The 21,986-nt window shown below is 63.2% G+C and overlaps 2 protein-coding genes across 2 annotated transcripts; both read left to right on the forward strand.

Moving 5' to 3' along the window:
* Positions 1 to 367: 367 nt before the first annotated feature.
* WDR18 (WD repeat domain 18) lies at positions 368 to 13,259 on the forward strand (the record flags this gene model as incomplete). Its single annotated transcript, XM_082495416.1, has 10 exons — positions 368 to 577; positions 2,066 to 2,176; positions 4,515 to 4,648; positions 5,805 to 5,946; positions 6,558 to 6,701; positions 6,907 to 6,971; positions 7,090 to 7,214; positions 10,702 to 10,868; positions 12,226 to 12,294; positions 12,589 to 13,259. The coding sequence occupies 10 exons, from the start codon at positions 368 to 370 to the stop codon at positions 12,718 to 12,720; spliced, it is 1,299 nt and encodes a 432-aa protein (XP_082351542.1). The 3' UTR covers positions 12,721 to 13,259.
* A 2,225-nt stretch (positions 13,260 to 15,484) lies between these two features.
* GRIN3B (glutamate ionotropic receptor NMDA type subunit 3B) lies at positions 15,485 to 21,609 on the forward strand (the record flags this gene model as incomplete). Its single annotated transcript, XM_082495427.1, has 9 exons — positions 15,485 to 15,934; positions 17,252 to 17,850; positions 18,341 to 19,391; positions 19,833 to 19,978; positions 20,196 to 20,311; positions 20,512 to 20,663; positions 20,769 to 20,933; positions 21,080 to 21,147; positions 21,273 to 21,609. 9 exons carry the CDS (start codon positions 15,485 to 15,487, stop codon positions 21,607 to 21,609), a joined length of 3,084 nt encoding a protein of 1,027 aa, XP_082351553.1.
* Positions 21,610 to 21,986: the final 377 nt, after the last annotated feature.

The raw sequence follows: 21,986 nt of genomic DNA on the forward strand, positions 1-21,986 counted from the left end.
GTCCAGGGTGTCCCTATGGAGTGCCTACAGAACTACAGGATGCCATGGGTTCCCCGCCAGGGTGCCTATAGGACTGCGGGGGGTCCACGGGGTCCCTATAGGACTACAGGGCGCCCCGCGGTCCCTATGGGGTCCCCACAAAGACAGGGGGTGCCCATAAGGTGCCCCCGGGCCCAGGGGCGCCCGCGGTCCCCCATCCCGGGCCGGGCCGGGGCGGGCCCTGCTGAGCTTCCTGCCGCATGCGGCAGCTCCCGCCCCGCGCAGCCGCGCGGCTGTGGCGGCGCCGCTCTTGGTTGGCCGCCGGGCGGGGGGAGGGCGGCGCTCTAGGCGGCCGCCGCGCTCTCTCTGGCCCTGGCGGACCGCGAAGATGGCGGCGCCCATGGAGGTGGCGCTGGTGTCGGACGCCGCCGGGCCGCTCTGCAACTGCTCCGTCTGGGAGCTGCACTCCGGCTCCGCCCTGCCCGGCTACCGCGGCGGCAACAGCGGGCCGCGCGGGCTGGCGCTGCTGGGCGGCGAGCACCTGCTGGGGGCCCAGCTCGGCAAGAGCTACATCAACGTCTGGGAGCTCCAGAGGAAGGTACCGGCGCGGCGGGCGGGCCCGGGAGGCCTCGGCTCGGGGGGCGCCCCCGGGCCTCGCGGAGGGACCCCTCGTCCCCGTGGGGATGCGCCAGGGCCCCCTCCCTGGAGACCCCCCGCCTCTGTGGTGGGGGCCCTTCTCCCCGTAAAGACCCCCCGTCTCTATGGCCAGACACCCCCCAGGGCCCCTCTCCCCGGTAAAGCTCCTCCGTCTCTATGGCCGGACCCCAGCCCCCCAGCCCCCTCTCTCTGCAACGACTCCCATCACCACGAGAAGATGCCCGACCCCCCCAGTGATGCCCCTGAGCCCCCCATCTCTGGGGCGACCTGCCTGCAGCCCTCTCCCCGCCTTCCCCCTGCCAGGGTCATGGAGCCCATGGAGCCCAGCGCCCTTCCCAGGGGCCCCGGCTGATCGCACAGGAACCCCCAGGAAAAGTGTTTTCTGTGGGAAGAATCAGCTGTTGGGCTCCTCTCCAGGCTGGTGACCCCCCAGCCATGCTCAGGCCGGGCCCCCCATGTGGATCCCCTTCCTGAGGCTGGGAAGGAGCCTCACGGCTCCCAGGGCTGCCCAGGAAGGCAACCATTCCCGTCGAGGCAGAGCCCGGAGGGGGGGGTGGGTGCCCCGCCGCTGGGCCCACTTCACCCAAAGCCTCCTGTCGCCTCAGTCTGCTCTCTGCACCTTCCAGCCACAAATGGGAGCCTAAACGCATGCAGACAAACCTCACCCGTCCCTACACAGCTGTGTCCCTTCCTCCTCCTGCTATCTGCATCCCACTTGTGCTTACGCTAGGGCAGGACAGCGGCAAATAGAGCCGTAGTCTCCCCATACCCTGTCCTTCCCCTCGGTGTTGCTGCGGAGAGCAGCAGCAGCAGCAGCCCATGGGTTTCAGCACACGCAGCCTCTTTGTTGCCACAGCTCAGGGTCTGTTTTTTTCTGTTCCCCCAAGCTGCAAGCAGCTGCTCTCAGACCTGCTGCTTGTTCTCCTGGGCTGTGAGCTCATATAATCATTTTTTCTGTTATTTTTCCTCAATGTTATTATGCTGTAATCTTCTGAGCCTGTTTTTTGCTGAGTCTCTGGGGTTCCCCAGCTGTGGAGCGTAGCTGCACCCAGATCCCTTACCTGTCGGTACCCCTCCTGCTGGAGCTTTGTGCTTGGAGGAGAGTGGAGCAGAATTTAGCTTTTCCCTGCGGGGCTAAACACAAAGCAACTTCAACAAAACCAGCAAAATGCGGAGTAATTTGATGTGATTTGCACACGTGGACAGTGCTCTTCCACCATCTTCTTCTTCAGCATTGAATCTCCAAACTGTGGCAGTGCTGATGTGGGTTGAGGACACAGCTCAACCATGGGCAGTCGCAGCATGTGGGATGCTGCCTGAGCTGCCTCTTCTCCCATGGGCCAGTCTCAGCTGAACCAGGGTCTTCTTTCTCTCTCCCTCCTGTGCTCCAGCCTGTACTGAAGGCTCACTGTGTTCTTTCTGCCCCCAGGACCAGCTCCAGCAGAAGATCATATGCCCTGGGCCAGTGACCTGCCTGACGGCTTCTCCCAATGGACTCTACATCTTGGCTGGGGTTGCTGAGAGCATCTACCTGTGGGAGGTAAGGGGGCCGCGGGCTGGCACAGGGGATGGGGCTGTAGAGATTTGCATCCTCTGTGGCTAGCGAGTGCCCCTGTCCCATCAGGTGTCACTAAATCCACATTATCTGGGCTCCAAAGTGGGGCAAAGGCTTTGCTGGGTCGTGTACGTTACAGCTGTCCTGATGCAGTCTGGGCTCCTGTCGTGGGTTAACCCCAGCTGGCAACTAAGCACCAGGCAGCCCCTGGCTCACTCCCCTGGGGTGGGGTGGGGATGAGAATTGGAAGAGTAAAAGTGAGAGAACTCGTGGGTCGGGATAGAGATAGTTGAATATGTAGAGCAAAAGCCGCGCACACCAGCAAAGCAAAACAAGGAATTCATTCCCCGCTCTCCGCGGGCAGGCGGGTGTCCAGCCATCCCCAGGAAAGCCGGGCTCCGTCATGCATAACGGTGACTTGGGAAGACAAATGCCATCACTCTGAACGTCCCCCCTTCCTCCTTCTTGCCCAGCTTTATATACTGAGCATGGCGCCATACGGTCTGGAACGTCCCTGTGGTCAGTCGGGGTCAGCTGTCCCGGCTGTGTCCCTTCCCGGCTCCTTGTGCCCCCCCCAGCCCATCACTGGCGGTGGGGGGTGAGGAGCAGAAAAGGCCTTGACGCTGTGTCAGCACTGCTCAGCAGTAACTAAAACATCCCTGTGTTATCAACGCTGTTCCCAGCACAAATCCAAAACACAGTCCCGCACCAGCTACTGTGAAGAAAACTAACTCTACCTCAGCCCAAACCAGCACAGCTCCATTTTGCCCTGAGGGCTGAGGCCGCTGCTCGGCAGCTTCTATGGGTGTGCAGATCGTGGGGCAGCTCGTTGAAGCAGGGGAAAAAGAAATTGTGGTGGGAGGTGCTGGGTGAGGCTTAGGTCTGTTCTTTCCTTCTCTTTCCAAGATGCCTCAGGGGTCGGGTGTTGCTCCCTCGAAGCAGAAACACAGGACCTAATTTTCTTTTAGCATTTCTTCCAGGTTTTAGCCTAATATTTGAGTGTGACTTGTGATCTGGATGTTTGCAGAGACTGCTGTGCTCTGGTCATCATCCTTCTATTTTTAATTAGTGGTGTGTTTACGTGGGGATTACAGTACATTCTAAGCACTTCACCAAGCAAATAAAAGAACAAGCTTTTTCTGAGCCCCAGGATTAAACACCGAGATATCTAACCTGGAAAGCTCTCAGTCCTGGGGGATGTTTCTGAGCCTTGTTATGTGGGCGGCTCTATCTTAATTCATCAGGTTTTTCTTTCAAAAATGTGCTTGTGGCAACGTTGGAAAAAAAGCCCTCACAAGGGATGCTGGGCTGAGACTGCAGCAAGTGGGAATTACTCACTCGTCATGCTCTGAGCCAGTCCCTGCTCTGCTTCATCTGCAGAACGTGGCCCTTCCTGCCTGCCCCCAGCCAGCCTGGCCGTGCAAACGCTTCCGAGCGTCTGCCCGGGGTGGGTGACAGCACTGTCCTCCTGGCAGAGGGAACAGGCATCTTGGAGAGGCTGCGTGGAAACTGTCGTAGAGCTGGAAACAGGCCCAAGAGCCCTAGTTTTGTGCCTTCTCTGTGAAACCACTTGTTCTCCATTGAATTGCAGTCTGGTCTTATTTTTAGGTGTAATTCAGACAACGAGAGGGAGTCGATTCTGTTCTTTTGTGTGGGGCTCCCTCGCTGCCTCATTAGTTCCCTCCCCATCTGCAGCGCTGCCTTTCAACAAGAAAAGCTCTGGGTTTAGGGAACTCCTCGTCCACCCTAAAGCCTCTGTTGGCCTGAGACCGTGCACACATGCTGAAGTGCAGCAACCCCTGGGGTGGCACTCAGCCTCCTGCGGGTTTCATAACCCTCACAGCTGTCTCGTTAGATGTTGTGGGAGGTTGGAAGAAGCTGTCAAAGTAATATTAACAATAAACAGGAAACCTTTACTGCATGATTGTGTCTTGACCAGAGAAATGGCACTGGCATCACTAGGTTCCAGAGTTAACGTGGGCAGGACCTCTTCAAACTGTCTTCTGCTGTATATACCTTCAGTCATAAGCATATGTGGTTGTACTGGTTGCACCTTGATCATGTTAGTTGCCATCAGTGAGGTGCCAATGGGCTCGTGTGGTTGACACAACCTTCCCATCTCACTCTGCTCACCACCCTGTTCTGCGTGGCTCTGCAGCCCAGGGACTCTCCCCTCTGCTCGCGCCTGGCACCGCAACACCTAGCTGGGGGTGGATCTGCAGGTGCTGCTGCACCCACAACCGTTGAGGGCAGGGCGCTATGTTGCTCTGGGGCATCACAGTGCTCCTTTCTTAATATTCTCCTGCCCTTTCCCTTGCTCTAGGTCTCCAACGGGAACCTCCTAGCCATCCTCAACCGACACTACCAGGACCTCACATGCCTCTGCTTTACTGACGACAGCAGCCACTTTCTCTCGGGGGCGAAGGACTGTCTGGCCCTGGTGTGGAACCTTTACAGGTAACAGTGGCCCGCGGGGAGGTCTCAACCTATTTCTGTGGAGGACAGGGAGCATCTGGGCAAGGAATATTAGGACACGAGATCAGCCACCACTTCCCGGAGGTGGAATCAGCTCTGCCTAAGCCCGCATGTCTAAGCTGTTCGTAAAGCCTGCTGGTGAGGATGAGTCTGTGCCCTCCTTAGGTGGCTGTTCCACTGCTGTCATCCTCGCTGCCAGAGAGGTTTTTCCTAGTGTCTCATCTGAGTTTCCCAAGCTGTAGCATATGGCTCTGACTTCTTTTCCCTGCTTGACGCAGAGTGGATTGTGCCCTTTCCCTGCTAATGGCAGCTGAGGTCTCTCTCCCGTCTGGGATGGGGAGCTCAGTATGGCATGTATCCTCAGTATCGCATGTGCTGTGGTTGCTGACGGCTTCTGTGTCCAGCTTGGTCATTGACGCCAGGAGTGCCATCCCAGAGGACGCAGAGCCTTGGCCAGCTCTCCTCTCAGCCGCTTGGCTCTGCCATCCGTGGCGTTGCTCTGGCTGACCTGCCGTGCTGTGCTGGTTTGGGCTGAGGTAGAGTTAGTTTTCTTCACAGTAGCTGGTGCAGAGCTGTGTTTTGGATTTGTGCTGGGAACAGCGTTGATAACACAGAGATGTTTTAGTTACTGCTGAGCGGTGCTGACACAGCATCAAGGCCTTTTCTGCTCCTCACCCCCCACCGCCAGTGATGGGCTGGGGGGGGCACAAGGAGCCGGGAGGGGACACAGCCAGGACAGCTGACCCCGACTGACCACAGGGACGTTCCAGACCGTATGGCGCCATGCTCAGTATATAAAGCTGGGCAAGAAGGAGGAAGGGGGGACGTTCAGAGTGATGGCGTTTGTCTTCACAAGTCACCGTTAGGTGTGACGGAGCCCGGCTTTCCTGGGGATGGCTGGACACCCGCCTGCCCGCGGAGAGCGGGGAATGAATTCCTTGTTTTGCTTTGCTGGTGTGCGCGGCTTTTGCTCTACATATTCAACTATCTCTATCCCGACCCACGAGTTCTCTCACTTTTACTCTTCCGATTCTTTTCCTCACCCCAGGGGAGTGAGCGAGGGGCTGCCTGGTGCTTAGTTGCCAGCTGCGGTTAAACCATGACACGTGCCAACCCATCTCTCTGTTCTCCCCTACAGCGTGCTGCAGGCAGAGCCCTCCCAGATCCCTGACCCTCGCCACGTGTGGTCCCGACACAGCCTCCCCATCACGGACTTGTGCTGTGGCTTTGGAGGGCCCTTGGCACGAGCTGCCACAGCCTCCCTTGACCAGACAGCAAAGGTAAGGCTCGGCTCTGTCCCACCGAACAAGAGTCCTGGAGGTATGCAGGTCCCAGAGGGTTAAAGCAGTTTCTGCTGGGCTGCAGCAGAGCTGTGCGTGAGGGTTGCAGTAGCTGAATTTCTTGGCTGTCTCTGATGACTCAGAGCTGCCAGACCTACTAATGGGCTTTGCCTCTCCAAACACCAGCAGTTTCTCTGCATCTGCCCTCGTGCTGCGCCTCTGTGTGCTTTGCAGTCCCTCTTCTCCTGCGGAACGTTGGGGTCAGATCCTCTGATTCCCCTCACAGATGTCCTTAGTCTCGAAGGGCGGGGAGCAGAGCAGCCCGGAGCCCACAGCCTGCTCCTCCTGCCCTGCAGAGAAGGGTCTGCCCTGGGGGCAGGACAGGCATGCGAAGGGGTTAAGGCCTGTTTTGGAGCTGCCCGGGAACCTTGTCTTATGGTCATGAAGAGGCTTATCCTGGGTTCTGCCGTGGTTATACCTTGGCATCGGTTTCCCCATCCGCAGGATGCTGCCAGCTTGCTGCTGGGCAGGCGCTGTTAAGCAGCAGCGTGTTCTTCCAATCCCGTTGTTAACATTTAAGCCCTTAATTCTCCTGTACCCTCTTGCTCCAGCTCTGGGAAATCTCGTCTGGGGAGCTCCTGCTTTCCGTCCTCTTCGATGTGGGGATCATGGCGGTGACTCTTGACCTCTCCGAATATCACATGTTCTGCGGTGGCATGGACGGATCCATCTTCCAGGTTGACCTCTGTGCCTGGGTGAGTGCCTGGGGCTGCAGACCTGTGGGGTGCTGCTCCCGACGTGGCACCCTGAGCCTACGTGACTGGTGTGACCTGCCAGGGCACGGGCAGGCCTGGGTTCCCCTGTATCTCCTCTGCCCCCTCCAGACACAGTGATGAACCTGCTGGCTTCAGTCTTCCTGAATTTAAACTACTCTCTCCCTTCCTTCCTGCATTTCTGCAGCCAGTCCAGAGAGACCGGACCTTCCAGACAGAGCGGGAGAACGGGAAGGTCTTCAAAGGGCACAGGTGAGGGACCAGACATACCTGCCAAACACTTCATCGCCCCTGTCTGCCCACCTCACCGTTTTCTGGCAGTTCTCGGGTCGTCCTGAGTTTAAACTTCGTCTTCTCTTCCCCATTGCAGAAACCAGGTGACGTGTCTGTCTGTCTCCACGGATGGCAGCCTGCTGCTGTCCGGCTCGCATGATGAAACAGTCCGGCTGTGGGACATCCAGAGCAAGCAGTGCCTGAAGACCATGAATCACAAAGGTAGGCATGCCCTTATCTCCGGGATCCTTTCCTCCTCAGCTGCCAGTGGCTGCTGCTGTCTCACTTCTGTTGCTCTGACGCCGCCCTGGCCACTTCAGGCATTTCTCTTCTACTTGTTTCACACCTCCAGGAAGGGTAGAGGCATTAGAGGGACACCTTTGCTGTCTGGAGTGATGTTTTGACCTTGCCCATGTCTGTTAACAACCTCCCTGTGCACTGTCAGGGAGTGAGTCATAGATTTCACCCTGTCGCTGAGGACATCCAAGATCTTCCTCCTTGTTTTCCAAATGAGGACATCCAGGATCTTCCTCCTTGTTTTCCAAAGGGAGCGGTTCCCCCACACGCACCCTAAGGCCTGGGGAGGCCGTGGGAGCAGGAGGATGTGTCTGGAGTAAAGACTGTCTCTGTGACCCCAGCAACGAGCACCCGTGAGCTCATTAGGCCTGAAGTGAATCCGATATAAGCAGTCGTCTGGGATTTCAGTCCGACAAACCGTGCAAACAAACCTTTACAGGCTCAGATCGGCAATTAGGTACCTCAGAGCAGTGGACGATTCAGCCCTCCTGTTGCATTTGAGCTGTTGCTAACAGTGGATTTCTTCTATGATCTCCGGTCTCCTAACACCGCTCTCGCTGGTGGGGCTGGCAGCGCCACTCTCCGGGCACTGCCTAAACCCTCCCGGAAGGTGATGGCGGTGAAAGTCAGACCCTGTTCCTCTGTGATGCTGCCTCTGAATGGAGGTGGGCGAGGTGCTGCCCCAGGGCAGTTGCTGGAAACCAGGCTGCCTGCAGACGCTTTCCTTTGGACCGTTTCTAATTGGGACCTACTGCAGCGCCCATCCAGCCTTGTTCTGCTAGCACTGTAGGGGTGAAAGCAGACAAAATCTGAGCTGTGTGAGTCATCAGAGGAGGGGGATAGCAAGCTTTCGCTTCAAGCCAGGCATTAAAACCCTCCTTGAGGCTGCAGAGGAGTGCAGATGGACAGAAGCTCTTCCCATGAGGGGCAGGACCAGGCTGACTGTGCTGCTGGGTGCTGGGGCCATGAGTTGTGGGTGCTTTCTGCAGCCTCCACTGGCTCGCTTCCTCCTGCGGGCAGGGATTTGGCTTCCCCGGGAGCCCTGGCACCAGTACCACCCTGCCGCTGCTGTGTGCTTCATCTGAGCCTGGGAGCGGGGCGGGAGCTGTAGTGTGGATCAGGAGCTGCCGTCCAGGGAGAGCCGCTGCGTAGGAAGCGCAAGGTGGAGGGTCCCCGCGCAGAGCGCAGGCTCCCCACAGCCTCCCTGCGTCGGGGGCTCTGCAGCTCTTCTGTCCCAGCGCTGTCCCTCTTGGGCAGCCCTGACACCCCGTCTTAGTGGGACAGCGAGTTCCCTGCAGCGCTGGTTTCCAGCAGGTCACTGTCTCCCCTTGGCCTTTCTCGCCACCTCTCCGAGCAGTGACGTGAGCCTCCCAGCAAGGTCTGTTCCCTGCTCACCCCTCCAGCGCGTTCCCTGAGCTTTTCCCTTCCCAAGGCAGAGATGACACAGGCTTTTCTGCCGTGCCTGATGTGACAGCAACCTCCGGGCTGGTGTGCTCGGGAAAGTGAGGTCTCTCTGCTCGCAGGGCAGAGCAGGTAGCTGGGGGCAAGGCAGAAACCACTGCCCTCCCCACATGATGGTGCTGCAAATAGATCGGAGGGGTTGGAGCGTGGCTCAGGGCTTGAGAGGAGCATAGCTGTGGAAGCAGGACAGATGCAGGGGCATTTTCCAGCAAGGTTTGCTTGTCCTTCACAGAGTGGGGCAGAGCACGGGCAGGGAGACGGACTTTGAGAAATTGGGCTGCTGCTCTCGGGTAATGAGCTGTGACTGCTGGGCAAGGCAGGGCTGCTCCTGTTTACCCAGCGTGGCTGGCACCGCACTGAAGGGAAGCAGGGGACCTCTGGGATACAGGGGGCAGCACACCCGCGTTCCTTGCCAGCACTGCCCCAGAATCCCTCCAGGCCTCTGTTCCTGTCCTGTTGCACAAGCTCCATCCTTTTCTCTGCAAACACCGTGTGGCACAGACTGTTCCTGGGGGCTCGTTCATGCAAGGCCACCCCGAGGATGCTCCGGTTGATCCATCCTGCTGGCAGCTGCCAGTGTTGGAAGCCGGATTATTTATTCTCCCTCAGTTGAGTCCAGTCCCTCTGCCCAGTCTGCCAGGGTGCCACCCACTGCCTGGTGCCCGAGCCATCGTGACGAGGTGGGCTTGGATGGGACTTGCATCTGCACTGAGGCCCAAGAGCGGCTGGGGGCTCTGCACCTGGATGGTGACCAGGTTTGGGGAATCTGTGGGCTAGTTCATGAAATTTTTCTCTTCTCTGCCTTTCTTGTCCCTTCCTTTCAAATTGTTCCTCGAATTGCCAGTGAACCAGCAGCGGTAATGTCACTAATGGGTACTTTCATATGTGAAGCAGCAAATGTCTTGTCTTCAGGGAGGGAGCAAGAGTAAAACAAATGGTTTGTTACAGCGAAGTGTTGGCAGAGAGCAGCTTTGGGGGCAGCCTGGGACAGCCAGCAGAGCAGCTTCTGGGCCGAGTATTCAGCGGAGCCCTTGGTTTGCCAGTGGGATCCCGCCTTGGTTCCTGGGAGGGTCAGGCTTCGGAGCAGGCTCTGGTATAGCTGGAGGGGGAGATGATGGCGAGGGAGCCCTCATCCGCATCAGAGGTGCTTTTGTCCGTCTCCTCTGCGGAGACTGAAATCCTCAGGCAGCTCCAGGACCATCCAGGGCCCCCCCTGGGCTCCCTCCCTCATCCTGCACCTTTCCCCGCTGCCTTTGGCGGGGACGCTGGGCGGGCGCTGCGGCAGCCTGCCTCCGCTCAGGTGCATCTGGATCCTTTTAACCTTTCCCTTTGCTCTGTCGAGTTTGGGCGGGGGAAGATGGATGGTCAGGGATTTATTAGCAGTGACTGAGCTGCTCTGCTCGCACACAGGCGCGCTGGCTGCTGGAGGTGTGCCGCTGGCAGCGCAGGGGGGCTGAGGGGTCGCTGTGTCTGATGGGGGGAGATTTGGGGCGTGGGGGGCAGAGGTGGGAGTTCGGCAGTGAGCACGAGTTCGGAAGGGAAGGTGGAGGGGGCTGCTGACAGAAAGCAGCAGCCTGTGTGGGAAAATGCAGTAATTAAAGCGCTCATTAGCTCTGCCAAACGAGAGTGTGTGATAGATCATTGCAGGAGACAGCTGCGAAAGCGGCAGCGGCTGATGGATGGCTGGCTCTGCAGAGGATGGCCGGGCCGCCCTGCTCCTCCCTGTGCTGCTGGCTGGGCCGGCCGTGCGGAGCTGCGTCCCCGCTCCCCACCGCCAAAGATGGGGAGAGGGGCTCTGCCTCTTCCCAGGTGCTGGGGAGGAAGGCGAGAGTCCCGGCAGCTGCCTGCACCGCAGGTGGTGCTCTCTGGTCTCACCCGAGGCGCCAGGCAAGAGGCAACCCCACTGGAGGGGGGGAATTCTGACCCGTCCCCTCCTCTTGTCCCGTCCCAGGTCCGGTGACAAACGCCTTCATAGTGCTGGCACCAGCCAACATGTTCAACCCGGATGGGAAACCCAGCGTGCCTCTCCCCAAATTCAGCAAACACCTCCACGGCACTGAGAGCAACGACGAGCAGGGGAGCGAGGGAGTGACGCTGCGTCTTGGGCTCCACCAGCAGGTACTGGGGGCGAGCAGGCTGCTGGGGAGGGGGAGATGGAGGTCGGGTGGGGAGGTCTGTGCTGGAGGGTGAAAAATTTCTCCTCTAGCCAGAGCAGCAGCGGTGGCCGGTCCACTGCTGATGGGCAGCAGCTCCACAGCCTGTTCTGATCTTCCCCTCGTGCTGTGAAACTTCCCCAAGTGCCGTTTTTTAAAGCAGTGGAATTGCCCAATTAACTGACATGTGGTGGGAGCCAGGCAGGCAGGGAGCGGGCAGGGCAGGCAGGGCGCAGGCAGGGAGTGGGCTGGCTCTTCCCTTGCTCTCGGCTGCTTCTGGGCTGCTCTCGGCCCAGGGAGAGGAGCCCCCAGACCAAGGTCTCCAAGTGGAGCCGGGTCCAGGCTGGGGTGCAGGGTGTCTCTTTGACATCACCCCGGTGTCAGTTGTGGCGTGGGGGGTCTGGAGCCGTGAGGGGTCTGGAGCCATTGGGGCTCTGCAGCTCTGCCCTGCCCGAGGTCCTGCCTGTCAAGACCCCCGTGCAGCTTCTTTATCTCTTTCTGTCAGAGGCTGTTCTCCCTCTGTGAATGCCCTTCTCCAGCGTGGTGAAACCCGTTCCTCCTCCCTTGCTCTTCCCTCACCATCCTGGCTGGTGCAGTCATTTGTCCTCCCGGCCTTGTGCTGTGGCATGAGCTGGCTCTGCTGTCCCACCACTGCTGTCCCTCAGCCCTGGCGTGGCCATCCCCAGGCAGGGGGGGGTCTCCTGCACCGTCAGTGATCGCAGGCTTACTGCATGCCATGCCAGTCCCTCCTCTGGCCTCTCTGCCGGCGGTCCCAGAGCTTCTCTCCTCTGTCAGCATCCATCCCCGGGCAAGTGACAGTCCTGCCATGGCTGATGGATGAGCTCCATGTAGGGGAGGTGGCAGCCGGTCCAGGAGGGGCTGTTTGCCTGCTGCTCAGTGCAGGGGACGGCACACTGGCGGTGCAGGAGCAGCTTGGGTGTTGCTTCAGAGATGTCGGTCCTGAAGTCAGTCGGGCTCCTCTGCTCACAGCACAATGCCGGGAGAGCAGCCTGCAGCACGGCGAGCGCAGCACTTCCCCCTGCCCCGGCGAAGAGCTCTGTCCGTGCTGGCAGAGGAGCTTGGCAGAGCCCTGCCCAAGGCAGTCTTGAGGGGGCTGTTTTGGGACCCCCGTCCCTGCCCAGCCCTGCGCACAGTCCATTTTGGACAGGGGCTGCAGGGTTGGCCGTACCCTGCTGCAGTCTGCTCAGTCACAGCAGGGCTGGGGCTGGGGGCCAGGGGGGTTCCAGCGGGGAACCCTGCCCGGGGGCGCTGGGGGAGGGCCTGGGTCCTCTGCATCAGTGTCTCCTGTCTGGTCCCTGCAGGAGCCCGGGGAGAGCTACCTGGAGAAGGCTGAGAAGATGTATGCGCAGATGTACTCAACAAGGGAAAAGGTGAGAGCTGCTCCGAGACAGGGGAATCGCGTCCTTCTGGTGCAGACCCCCTGGGGGGTCCTCTCGTCAGCTGAACCAGTTCTCAGGGCCCCACGCAAGTTGGAGACAGGGAGGAACGAGCCCCGGAATTTGCTGATGGTGTAGGCAGGAGGGGCTGCAGTTTGAGTAGGAGATGGAGGAGGGAGAGGACGAAAGGGTTTGGGACTTGCTGCTGTTGGGGGGAGCACCAGCCTCCGCTCGCCAGAGGTGAGAGCCGTGTGCCTGATGCTTTTCTGCTGTGTTTTTCTGTTGCAGAACCTGGTGGGAGACCAGGAGCATCTGACGATCCAGGTGAGCGAGCTGGAAGAGGAGGTGAGCACCCTCCGGAAAATCAACAAGAACCTCTTTGACTTCTCTGCTCGCATCATCACCAAACCAGCCAAATGAAGAGGCACCCCCTGCCCTCGCGCCCCTCTGCCTCTCCCTGCCCAGCTCCTGGGGAAGAACCAGCCCGCCCTCGGGCACCTGCACACGCAGACGTGCAAGCACGCCTGGCTCGCCGCCTCGCCAGCGCCTGTCACGCGGCACACGCCGGAGCATTTGCCTGCTCGGTCTGGCGCCCGTTCCACGACACGGGACTGAGACAAGCGCGGGGGCTGCAGGGCTGCTGCGTGCGGGACAACACAGGGACCGTTTTCACCCCGATTCGCTGCTCGGTGCTGGCGGGGGCAGACTCAGAGCGGCTGGCTGCAGGAGGAACGTCGCTGCCTCCGAGGGAGGGGTTCAGGACGCAGCTCCTGCTCTTTCCCCATCTCTTCCCCTGGCCCTTTTTTGTTTCTTTTTTGTTACTTGACCCTGCAGTGCAGACAGAAAAGTGTTTTTCTTTTAATACTGGTTTGAGATTGGATTTTAGAGACCCCTTCTGCCCACCCAAACGCTACGCGGTATCGCCAGACCCCTCACAGCCGGGATCCCGCTGTGGGCTTGTTCCGCTCTTGTGACAGCGGGGGCTGAGCAGCTCCTGCTCCTGGGGGGTGCCCGGGGGCAGCGGAGGTGCTGCCTGGGGGAGGCGGGGGGTCCCAGGCCTGAAGACGGGACGCCCGCAATGCCCCATCCACCCTCCTGGTCCGGCGGGCGGGAGGGCAGGGGGCTGGGGGGTGTCCCTGGGCTCAGCGTGCGGGTGGTGGTTTTGGGGTGCGGGGCTGACTCCTTCAGGGAGGGGCGGGGGCGGCCAGCAAGGTGCTATTTCCAATCTCGTAAGTTGACAATTTATATATATTTGGATCCAGCTACTTTGTTTTCACAGTGTTCTGGGGAATCGGCCTTTTGTATTGTCACGAGCATGGCAGCGGGGGTTGTGGGTTTTGTTTAGGTTTATTTTTTACATAAAAGATTTGTTTTTTATAGTGAAAGATGCCTGAGGTTTTTCTTTGACACCCCACTGGTGGCCACAGATCTTGATAACCCACCAGCGCTTCCCAGGCAGCGCTATCAGCGATTTCTTGTCCGAGGGAAGCTGCGCTGCTCGGTTGTCTTTGCCCCGTGCGTCCCTCCCTGTCCCCAGGAGGTTTCGCCTCCCAGCCCGTGGGGACTGGGGATCCGGGATCTGGGGGTCCGTGGCCATCCCTGTGCGTGCCCACCGCGCCGTCCTGTTAATACACCAGAAGTAAGCGCAGTTGATTTAAAGTGCACTTTAATAACGCAAGCGTCCGTGCAGCCCGTGCTCCTGCCAGCTTGCTTAGATAATGCTTTTAGCTTAATAAGCGGCGTTTCGCTCTGCTCCTGCTCCCCACCTTCCTCCTGACGCTTCGCATCAACATTAATCGCCCGCAGTGGGGAGCGCCAGCCCGAGCTGGGGGCTGCTCTGGGGGCTGCAGTGGGAGTGTGTCCCCACCGCAGGGAGAGCCCTGAGTCCCCCTGGGAGGGCGGTAGCCTGCACCCCACCAAGCCCAGACCCCAGTCTGCCCTCCCAGTCGTCCCACAGTTTTTCCCAGTCCCCCCCAGGGGTGTTCCTGTTGGGGCACAGCTTGGGCAGAGCAGGAGGGAGGACAGGGCTGCCCTGTGAGCCCCCTCTTGTGCTGCATCCGGGGAGAGGCTGAGGTTGGGGGGAATATTTCATGCCAAGAGGCTGTAGCCCCCCATCCCCATCCCCATCCCCTGCCCGGGGCAGTGGGTGCTGCTCCACATTTATCCCTGGCGGACCAACACCTCCAACGAGGGGTCCCTGGTGCTCCCCATGCCTGGCAGGATTTGCGCTGCTGGCCTCCCCCCTCCAGGCCCATCTCTGCAAGGGGAATTCATTAGCTGTGACTCATTAAATTTGCCCGGTGATCGATACTTTTTGCCAGCCGCTCTTTGGCTCCAGCGCTCGCTTTCTTTTCCTTATTAATTTAGTAGAGGCTCTCTGGCTCCCGGCAGCTCGTGTTTGTGCTCCCGCTGCCGAGGAGCCCCCGGGACGTGCCTCAGTTTCCCCACTGTACGGGAGGGTGACCCCGCTTACACCCCCACACCCCCCGCGGAGGCGACCGCAGGAGCGTGAGGCCGTTCGCCCCCTCCCCACGCGGCGCGACGGGCGCTGCGGCCCCGGGACCCCCCCGGGGCTGAGGGATGGAGGGATCCGGCGGTGGCCTTTACCGGGGGGGGGGAGGAGCAGTTTGCGGCTCCGAGCCCGACTCAGCAGCCCCGAGCGGCTTTTCCCAGCCCGGGCGGTGGCGGGGGGCGCCCGGCCGGAGGAGGAGGAGGAGGAGGAGGAAGATCCCGGTGGTCCAAAGGCAGCCGCCCGCCCCCCCCGCCCCCCCCGGGAACCGCGGGGGGCCCTGTGCCGGGGCACATCGCGCTCCCTCCCGGGGGACCCCACGGCCGCAGCCCTCTCACGGCAGCCCCGGGCGGGTGGGGGCCGCGCTCCGCCGCGGGGGGGCTGCGGGCGCTGCGGGGGCCGGGCCCGGCGCGACCCACCGGGGGCTGCGGGGGCCGCCCCGGACCCTCCCGCTCGGCTCGGGGACGGGGCGGGCGCCGCCGGCCGGGACCGGGGACCGGCGCCTGCGGCGGGACCCCGCCGGTCCCTGCCCGCACAACGGGGCTGCGGAGCCGGGCGGGGTCCGCACCGGGGGGGGCGCTGCCGACCCGCCCGCCGCCCCCGCCCGCCCGGAGCCGCCCCCGCCCCCGGCCCGCCCCGTCGGGGCGCAGAGCGGCGGGGCCGGTGGCGGGGCGCATGGCGGGGCTGCGGGCGCTCTGGCTGCTGCTGGCGGCGGCGGTGGGCGCGGCGGGGGGCCACCCGCAGCCCTGCCGCGTCCTGGCCCGCACCGGCCCCGCCGTGCGCCTCGGGGCGCTGCTGCCGCCCGCCGCCCCCGCCCGCGCCCGGCTCCGCGCCGCGCTGGCCAGAGCCGCCGGGAGCGGCCCCGGCGGGGGAACCGGCCCCGGGGGGGCGGCGCTGCCGTACAACCTCAGCCTGGAGGTGGTGGCGGGCGCCCCGGCGGCGCGGGACCCGGGCTCGCTGGCGCGGTGGCTCTGCGGGGCGCTGGTGGTGCGCGGGGTGGCGGCGGTGCTGGCGCTGCCCCGCTCCCGCCGGGAGCTGCTCCAGCTCGACTTCCTCGCCGCCGCCCTCCAGATCCCCTTCGTCAGCCTCCTCGACGCCCGCGGGCCGCTGCCCTTCCGAGCGCAGGTGAGACCCCCGCACCGCCCCGGCCCGGCCCCCGCGCCACCGGGGCCGCCGGGAGGCCGCGCTCCGTCCCCGCTCCTGTCCCGGTGCTCGTACCAGCTCGGTCCCGGCTGCTCCCCCGACCCCTCTCCCGATCCCCATCCCGGTTCCGATCCCGGCTCTGTTCCGGCCCCTCTTCCTCGCTGCATCCCCGCTCCCTCCTGGCTCTGTCCTGGCTCCATCCCACCCCCATCCCACCCCCATTCCCAACTCCCTCCCGGCTCTATCCTGACCCCCACCCTGTGTCTACCCCAGCCTCATCCCGGGTCTCATCCTGGCTCTGTCCTGTCCCCCATCGCAGCTCTATCTCAGCCCCCATTCCAGCCCCATCCGGGCAGCATCCCGGCTCCATCCCAGCTCTATCCTGGCTCCATCCCAGCCCCCATCTCATCCCTCTCCTGCCCCCCTGCCCGGCTCTATCTCAGCCCCATCCCAGCTCCCACTCCAAGGCTCCCTGGCTCCTCCGGCAGCCCCACACCCCACCAGCCCCAGTCCCGACCCCAGTCCTCCCCAGAAGGGCCCCGGGGACGGATCCCCGCAGTCCCCTGTGCCACCTGGTCCAGCCCTGCTGTCCCAAGAGCGACATCCGTGTGCGCCAGTGCCACATTTCACAACCCAAACCCTGCCCAAGCCGAGACCCGTCCCAGCCCTGTGTCCTTGGGGTGGGTTTGTCCCTCTCCCGTCCCTTGGCCGGTCCCTTCTGGGGACAGACCACCTCCATGTGGGGCCCTGCTGCATTTGGGCCCCTCTGCGTGCGTGCTGACCCCAGGCTGTGCCTGGGTGGAGGTGACTCTTCTACCGGCACGTGGCAGGACCACACTGGCCCCTCTCCCGCCAGCCTCTCCCGGGGACGCCGGGGCAGGTGGCGAATGCCCGTGGGCTGCTCTGCCCTCCACACACGCTCAGGCGAGCGGCACGTCCTTGGCACGTGCCGTGCCGGCTGTGGGGAGCTGGGGCAGCGCCTGGCTGCGAGCGCGACACCCTTGTGCGAGTGGGCAGGGGGTGCACAACCCACTGCTCGGGGGGGGATGAACCCTCTCACCCACCCAGCCGGGGGTCCCATGGGGGTCTCCCCTGGGCTCTCCCTCTGGGCTCGTGGGTGGGTGCACGGCCAGTGCTGGGTGGGGGCAACCATCTCCCCGGGCTGGGATGGGGCTGGGAGCGGGCAGGGAGCGGGCAGGTGGCTCTGGGGTGGGAGGGATCCTGCCTGCTGCTGCCTCCGGCTCTTCCCACGGGCAGGAGCAGGGCAGGGAGACAGCCACAACCCCTGTGTGTCGGCAGAGCCCTTTCCACTTCCACATGGAGCGGCGGAGCTCCCTGGAGACGCTGGTGGATGTGCTGGTGAGCGTCCTGCAGGCCAACGACTGGCAGGAGACCAACCTGGTGCTCTGCCACCCCTGGGACGTCTCCGGCTTCCTCGGCCTGTGGGCCCGTCGCTCCCAGCTCTTCCTCCGCACTGTCCTGGACCTCGGCTACCTGGACGAGCCCGGGGCCACCCACTACCTCCGGCAGCACAGGGAGCGCTTCAGGGCCCTCTCCAGCCCTGTGCTGGTGCTCGGCTGTGACCTGCGGCGCGCTCGGCTCATCTTCCAGGCGGCCGAGGAGTCGGGGCTGCTGCTGCAGGAGTTTCACTGGGTGCTGGGCTCCCCGCTCAGCGCCGGTGAGCTTCAGACCGAGGGGCTGCCCCTGGGGCTGCTGGCCTACGGGGAGGTCAACCGGCCGCCGCTGGAGCTCTTCATCCAGGACGCGGTGGAACTGGTGTCCCGGGCCATCGCCAGCGCCGCCCGTGTCCGCCCCGACCTGGCTCTCCTGCAGACGATGGTGAACTGCAACGACAGACGCCGGGCGGGCAGCGAGTCCTCGGGGCTCTTCCTCTCCCGGTGAGGAAGGTGCTGTGGGTGCCCCTTTCCCGCACCCCGGCTCCATTGTATCGGGGCGCACGGGGGGGAGGGAGCTGTGCCCCAGCCCCGGGATGGGGTGAGGGCAAAGCTGGGGGAGCCCAGGGCTCAGCGCGCAGAGCCCGGCACCGTCCCTGGTGTGTGCAGCCACCGCCGTGGGCTCAGCTCCCCCCCGGGTCCCTGCTGCCCCCCCGGCCACGCTTTGTGCCGGCCGCCCACGGAGGGGGACGTGTCACTTCGGATCTCCCTAACGCTGCCCGAGCACGGTTGCTCTATAAATATTAATAACGCTCAGCCCTGCCGGCACAGCGAGCCGCAGGGCAGCGGCAGCGGGGCTGGATCCTGCTGCTCCTCCCTGCCCTCATCCGTGCCCAAGTTCGGCACCTCCTGCTCCCGGCCCCAAGCCCCGTCCCTCGGTCCCGGAGCCGGTGACACCGGAGCTGTGACACCCACCCCCTGCTTCTCCCACCAGGTTCATGGCCAACACGTCCTTCCACGGCCGGACGGGGCTCGTGCGCGTGGAGAACGCGACGCTGGTGCGGCCGGAGCAGCAGTACCGCGTGTGGAGCCTGGGGCGGGACTCGCGGGGGGACCCCTCCTGGGTGACGGTGGGCTCCTGGCGGCACGGCAGCCTGGAGCTGGAGGAGGGCGCGTGGCAGAGCCACCGGCAGCGCAAGAGCCCCGGCGAGGGGCCCGGGGGGGCCCGCGTGAAGCTGCGGGTGGTGACGCTGGTGGAGCACCCCTTCGTCTTCACCAGGGAGGCGGACGAGGACGGGAGCTGCCCGGCTGGGCAGCTCTGCCTGGACCCTGGCACCAACGACTCGGCCGTGCTGGACGCCCTCTTCGAGGAGCTCGGTGCTGAGAACGGCTCAGTGCCGCGGGCGTACAAGAAGTGCTGCTACGGGTACTGCATCGACCTGCTGGAGAAGCTGGCCGAGGACATGCCCTTTGACTTTGAGCTTTACATCGTGGGTGATGGGAAATACGGGGCGTGGAAGAACGGGCGCTGGACGGGGCTGGTGGGGGACCTGCTCAGCGGCACGGCCCACATGGCCGTCACCTCCTTCAGCATCAACTCGGCGCGGAGCAAAGTCATTGACTTCACCAGCCCCTTCTTCTCCACCAGCCTGGGCATCCTGGTGCGGACAAAGGACACGGCGTCGCCTATTGGGGCCTTCATGTGGCCCTTGCACTGGACCATGTGGGTGGGCATCTTCGTGGCCCTGCACATGACGGCACTCTTCCTCACCCTGTACGAGTGGAAGAGCCCCTACGGCATGACCCCCCATGGCCGCAACCGCATGAAGATCTTCTCCTACTCCTCAGCCCTCAACCTCTGCTACGCCATCCTCTTTGGGCGCACGGTGTCCAGCAAGACACCCAAGTGCTGCACTGGCCGCTTCCTCATGAACCTCTGGGCCATTTTCTGCCTCCTGGTGCTCTCCAGCTACACGGCCAACCTCGCGGCCGTCATGGTGGGGGACAAGACCTTCGAGGAGCTCTCGGGCATCCACGACCCAAAGGTAGGAGAGCATCGGGGCTGCTTCAGGTGGGGTGAGATGGGGCTGAAGCCCAGGGAAGGGGGCGTCTGTCCTTCCTGCTGCACCGTCTCTGCTGAGATGAGCATGAAAGGTCTCCCCAGCCCTGGTCCTGCAGCACAGCCCCTCTGGAGGCTGTCAGGGTCTTCCCAGGCCCCCAGGAAGCTTTGCGTGTCCCCCCTGGTGTTCAATCCTGGCGTCAGCTCCAGCGCGGGGGAGAAGTGGGGTGGGTTCATGGTGAGGCTGCCCCTGTGGGGGCTCTTTGCCAGACACCCCGCAAGAGCTGCTGCGTCCCCACGGGCTGCCCAAGCTGCCCCCCGTCCCCCGGGGCTGTGTGTGCTCGGGCCTTGGGGATGTGTCCCCAGGGAGTTGGGGGCCGTTCCCGCCTGGGCCGGGGGGTGCTGATGCGGTGGTGCCTCCTTCCAGCTGCATCACCCCTCGCAGGGCTTCCGCTTCGGCACCGTGTGGGAGAGCAGCGCCGAGGAGTACATCAAGAAGAGCTTCCCGGAGATGCACGAGTACATGCGGCGCTACAACGTCCCCACCACCCCCGCCGGCGTCACCATGCTCAAGTGAGGGGAGGGGGGGAGGATGATTTTGGGGGGGGTGTAGGGGTGTCCCCTCCTTTTACCCCTCGCAGGGCTGACATTGCCCCATCCCTGCAGCTGTGCGCCCCCACCCCACACATGCATGATTCCCCCCCCCCCCGCGGAGGGGTGTCAGGTCGGGGGGACCCCGGGGAAGGGGGGGAGCAGCCCCATCCCTGAGGGTCCCCCTGCGCTGGTGCAGGACGGAGCCCCCCAAGCTCAACGCCTTCATCATGGACAAGTCGCTGCTGGACTATGAGGTCTCCATCGACTCCGACTGCAAACTGCTCACCGTGGGCAAACCCTTCGCCATTGAAGGTTGGGGGGGGGCTGCAGCAGGTGGGGAGGGGGCTGCGTGCGTGTGTGTGTGTGTGTGTGTGTGTGTGTGTGTGTGTGCGCGCGTGCTGGCTGTGGCCATGGCCAGGCAGGGTTGGGGGGTGCTGGCTCCATGGCAGGGGCTGTGCCCCTCCCCGGTCCCAACGCTGCTGCTCTCTCCCCCCTCCCCGTGCCGGGGGCAGGCTACGGCATCGGCCTCCCCCAGAACTCGCCGCTGACCTCCAACATCTCCGAGTTCATCAGCCGCTACAAGTCGGCCGGTTTCATCGACCTCCTGCACGACAAGTGGTACAAGATGGTGCCCTGCGGCAAGCGCGTCTTCGCCGTCACGGAGGTGCGGGTGGGCGGACCCTCGGCTCGGGGGGGCCTGGGGGGGCTGATTCCCCCCCCCCCCCCCCCCCCCCCAGCCCAGCTGACCCCCCCCCCACTCTCCCCGCAGACCCTACAGATGGGCATCTACCACTTCTCGGGGCTCTTTGTGCTGCTCTGCATCGGGCTCAGCGGCTCCCTGCTCACCTCGCTGGGCGAGCACGTCTTCTACCGCCTCGTCCTGCCCCGCATCAAGCGCAAGAAGAAATTCAACTACTGGCTGCACACCAGCCAGGTGGGAAGGGGCTCACCCAGGGCCCCAAAGACCCTCCCCGGTGCCGCTGCTCCCTCTTCCCTTGCACAAGGGCCTGGACCATCACCCCCCCCAGTTAACCCCCAGCCCACCGCCCGTCCGTCTCACTCTTCCCATGTGCCACACAGAAAATCCACCGGGCTCTGAACATGGGCACAGAGGAGCAGAGAAGCCAACAGTTGGGCTCGGAGCAGAGGTACGGCCGGCACTGGATGCCTGCCCCGCTCTCTGCGTCCTCCTCCTCCCTGTGAGCACCCACCATCCCGGGGGGGGCTATGGAGGGACCTCCCAGCTCAGCCCTTCTTCCCCCTCCCCAAAAAGGTGTGACCTCCAGCCGAGGCAGGCGCCGGCAGCGGGGCAGCCCTGGGGTGCCCTGCGGAAGGACACACGGCGGGTGCGCTTCCAGCTGGACAAAGCCCCCCCCGAGGGCGAGGGGTCCCTTGGGCACCCCAGGAACGGGCGGGCGCTGCAGCCCCTGGACAGGGCGGCCGGCGAGAGCGAGCTCCGGGAGCTGGAGGAGAAGATCCAGGAGATGCGGGACCAGCTGCGTGCGGCCCTAGTGAGGAAGAGTGAGCTGGTGGCCGTGCTGGGCACGGCGAAGAGCAGCCGGGCACTGCCTGCCCCATCGGCCACAGAAGAGCATCGGGAGGAGAGGTGATAGGGGACAGGGGAGTTCAGCCCGCTCCCCGGGCAGGGAGGAGGCAGGCAGCCCCCCAAACCCCCCCGGTCAGCTGCTCTGCAGGGAGCCGGGCAGGACAGACCACCACCTGCACACCTTGCTTGGAGCGGGAGTGAAGAAATGAGGGACAGGAGGAAAACGGCCCTCGGGGTGGCGGGATGGAGGGGGGTCTCCTCCCCGGCCGCTGGTGACGGGGGTTTAACCGCAGGCAACAGCCGTAGCTGAGGGGGCTCATTTTGGGGCAGGCAGTGGGTGAAGGTGAGAGGCTCCTGCAGGACTGGGACAAACTGCAGCGCTTGTGCTGGCAGACCCTTCAGCCTTTTAAACTGTGTAAATAAAGATGATGGAGAAAAATA

The sequence above is a fragment of the Vanellus vanellus genome, assembly GCF_965231255.1.
Source record: "Vanellus vanellus genome assembly, chromosome: 25".
In the NCBI taxonomy this organism is placed as follows: Eukaryota; Metazoa; Chordata; class Aves; order Charadriiformes; family Charadriidae; genus Vanellus; species Vanellus vanellus.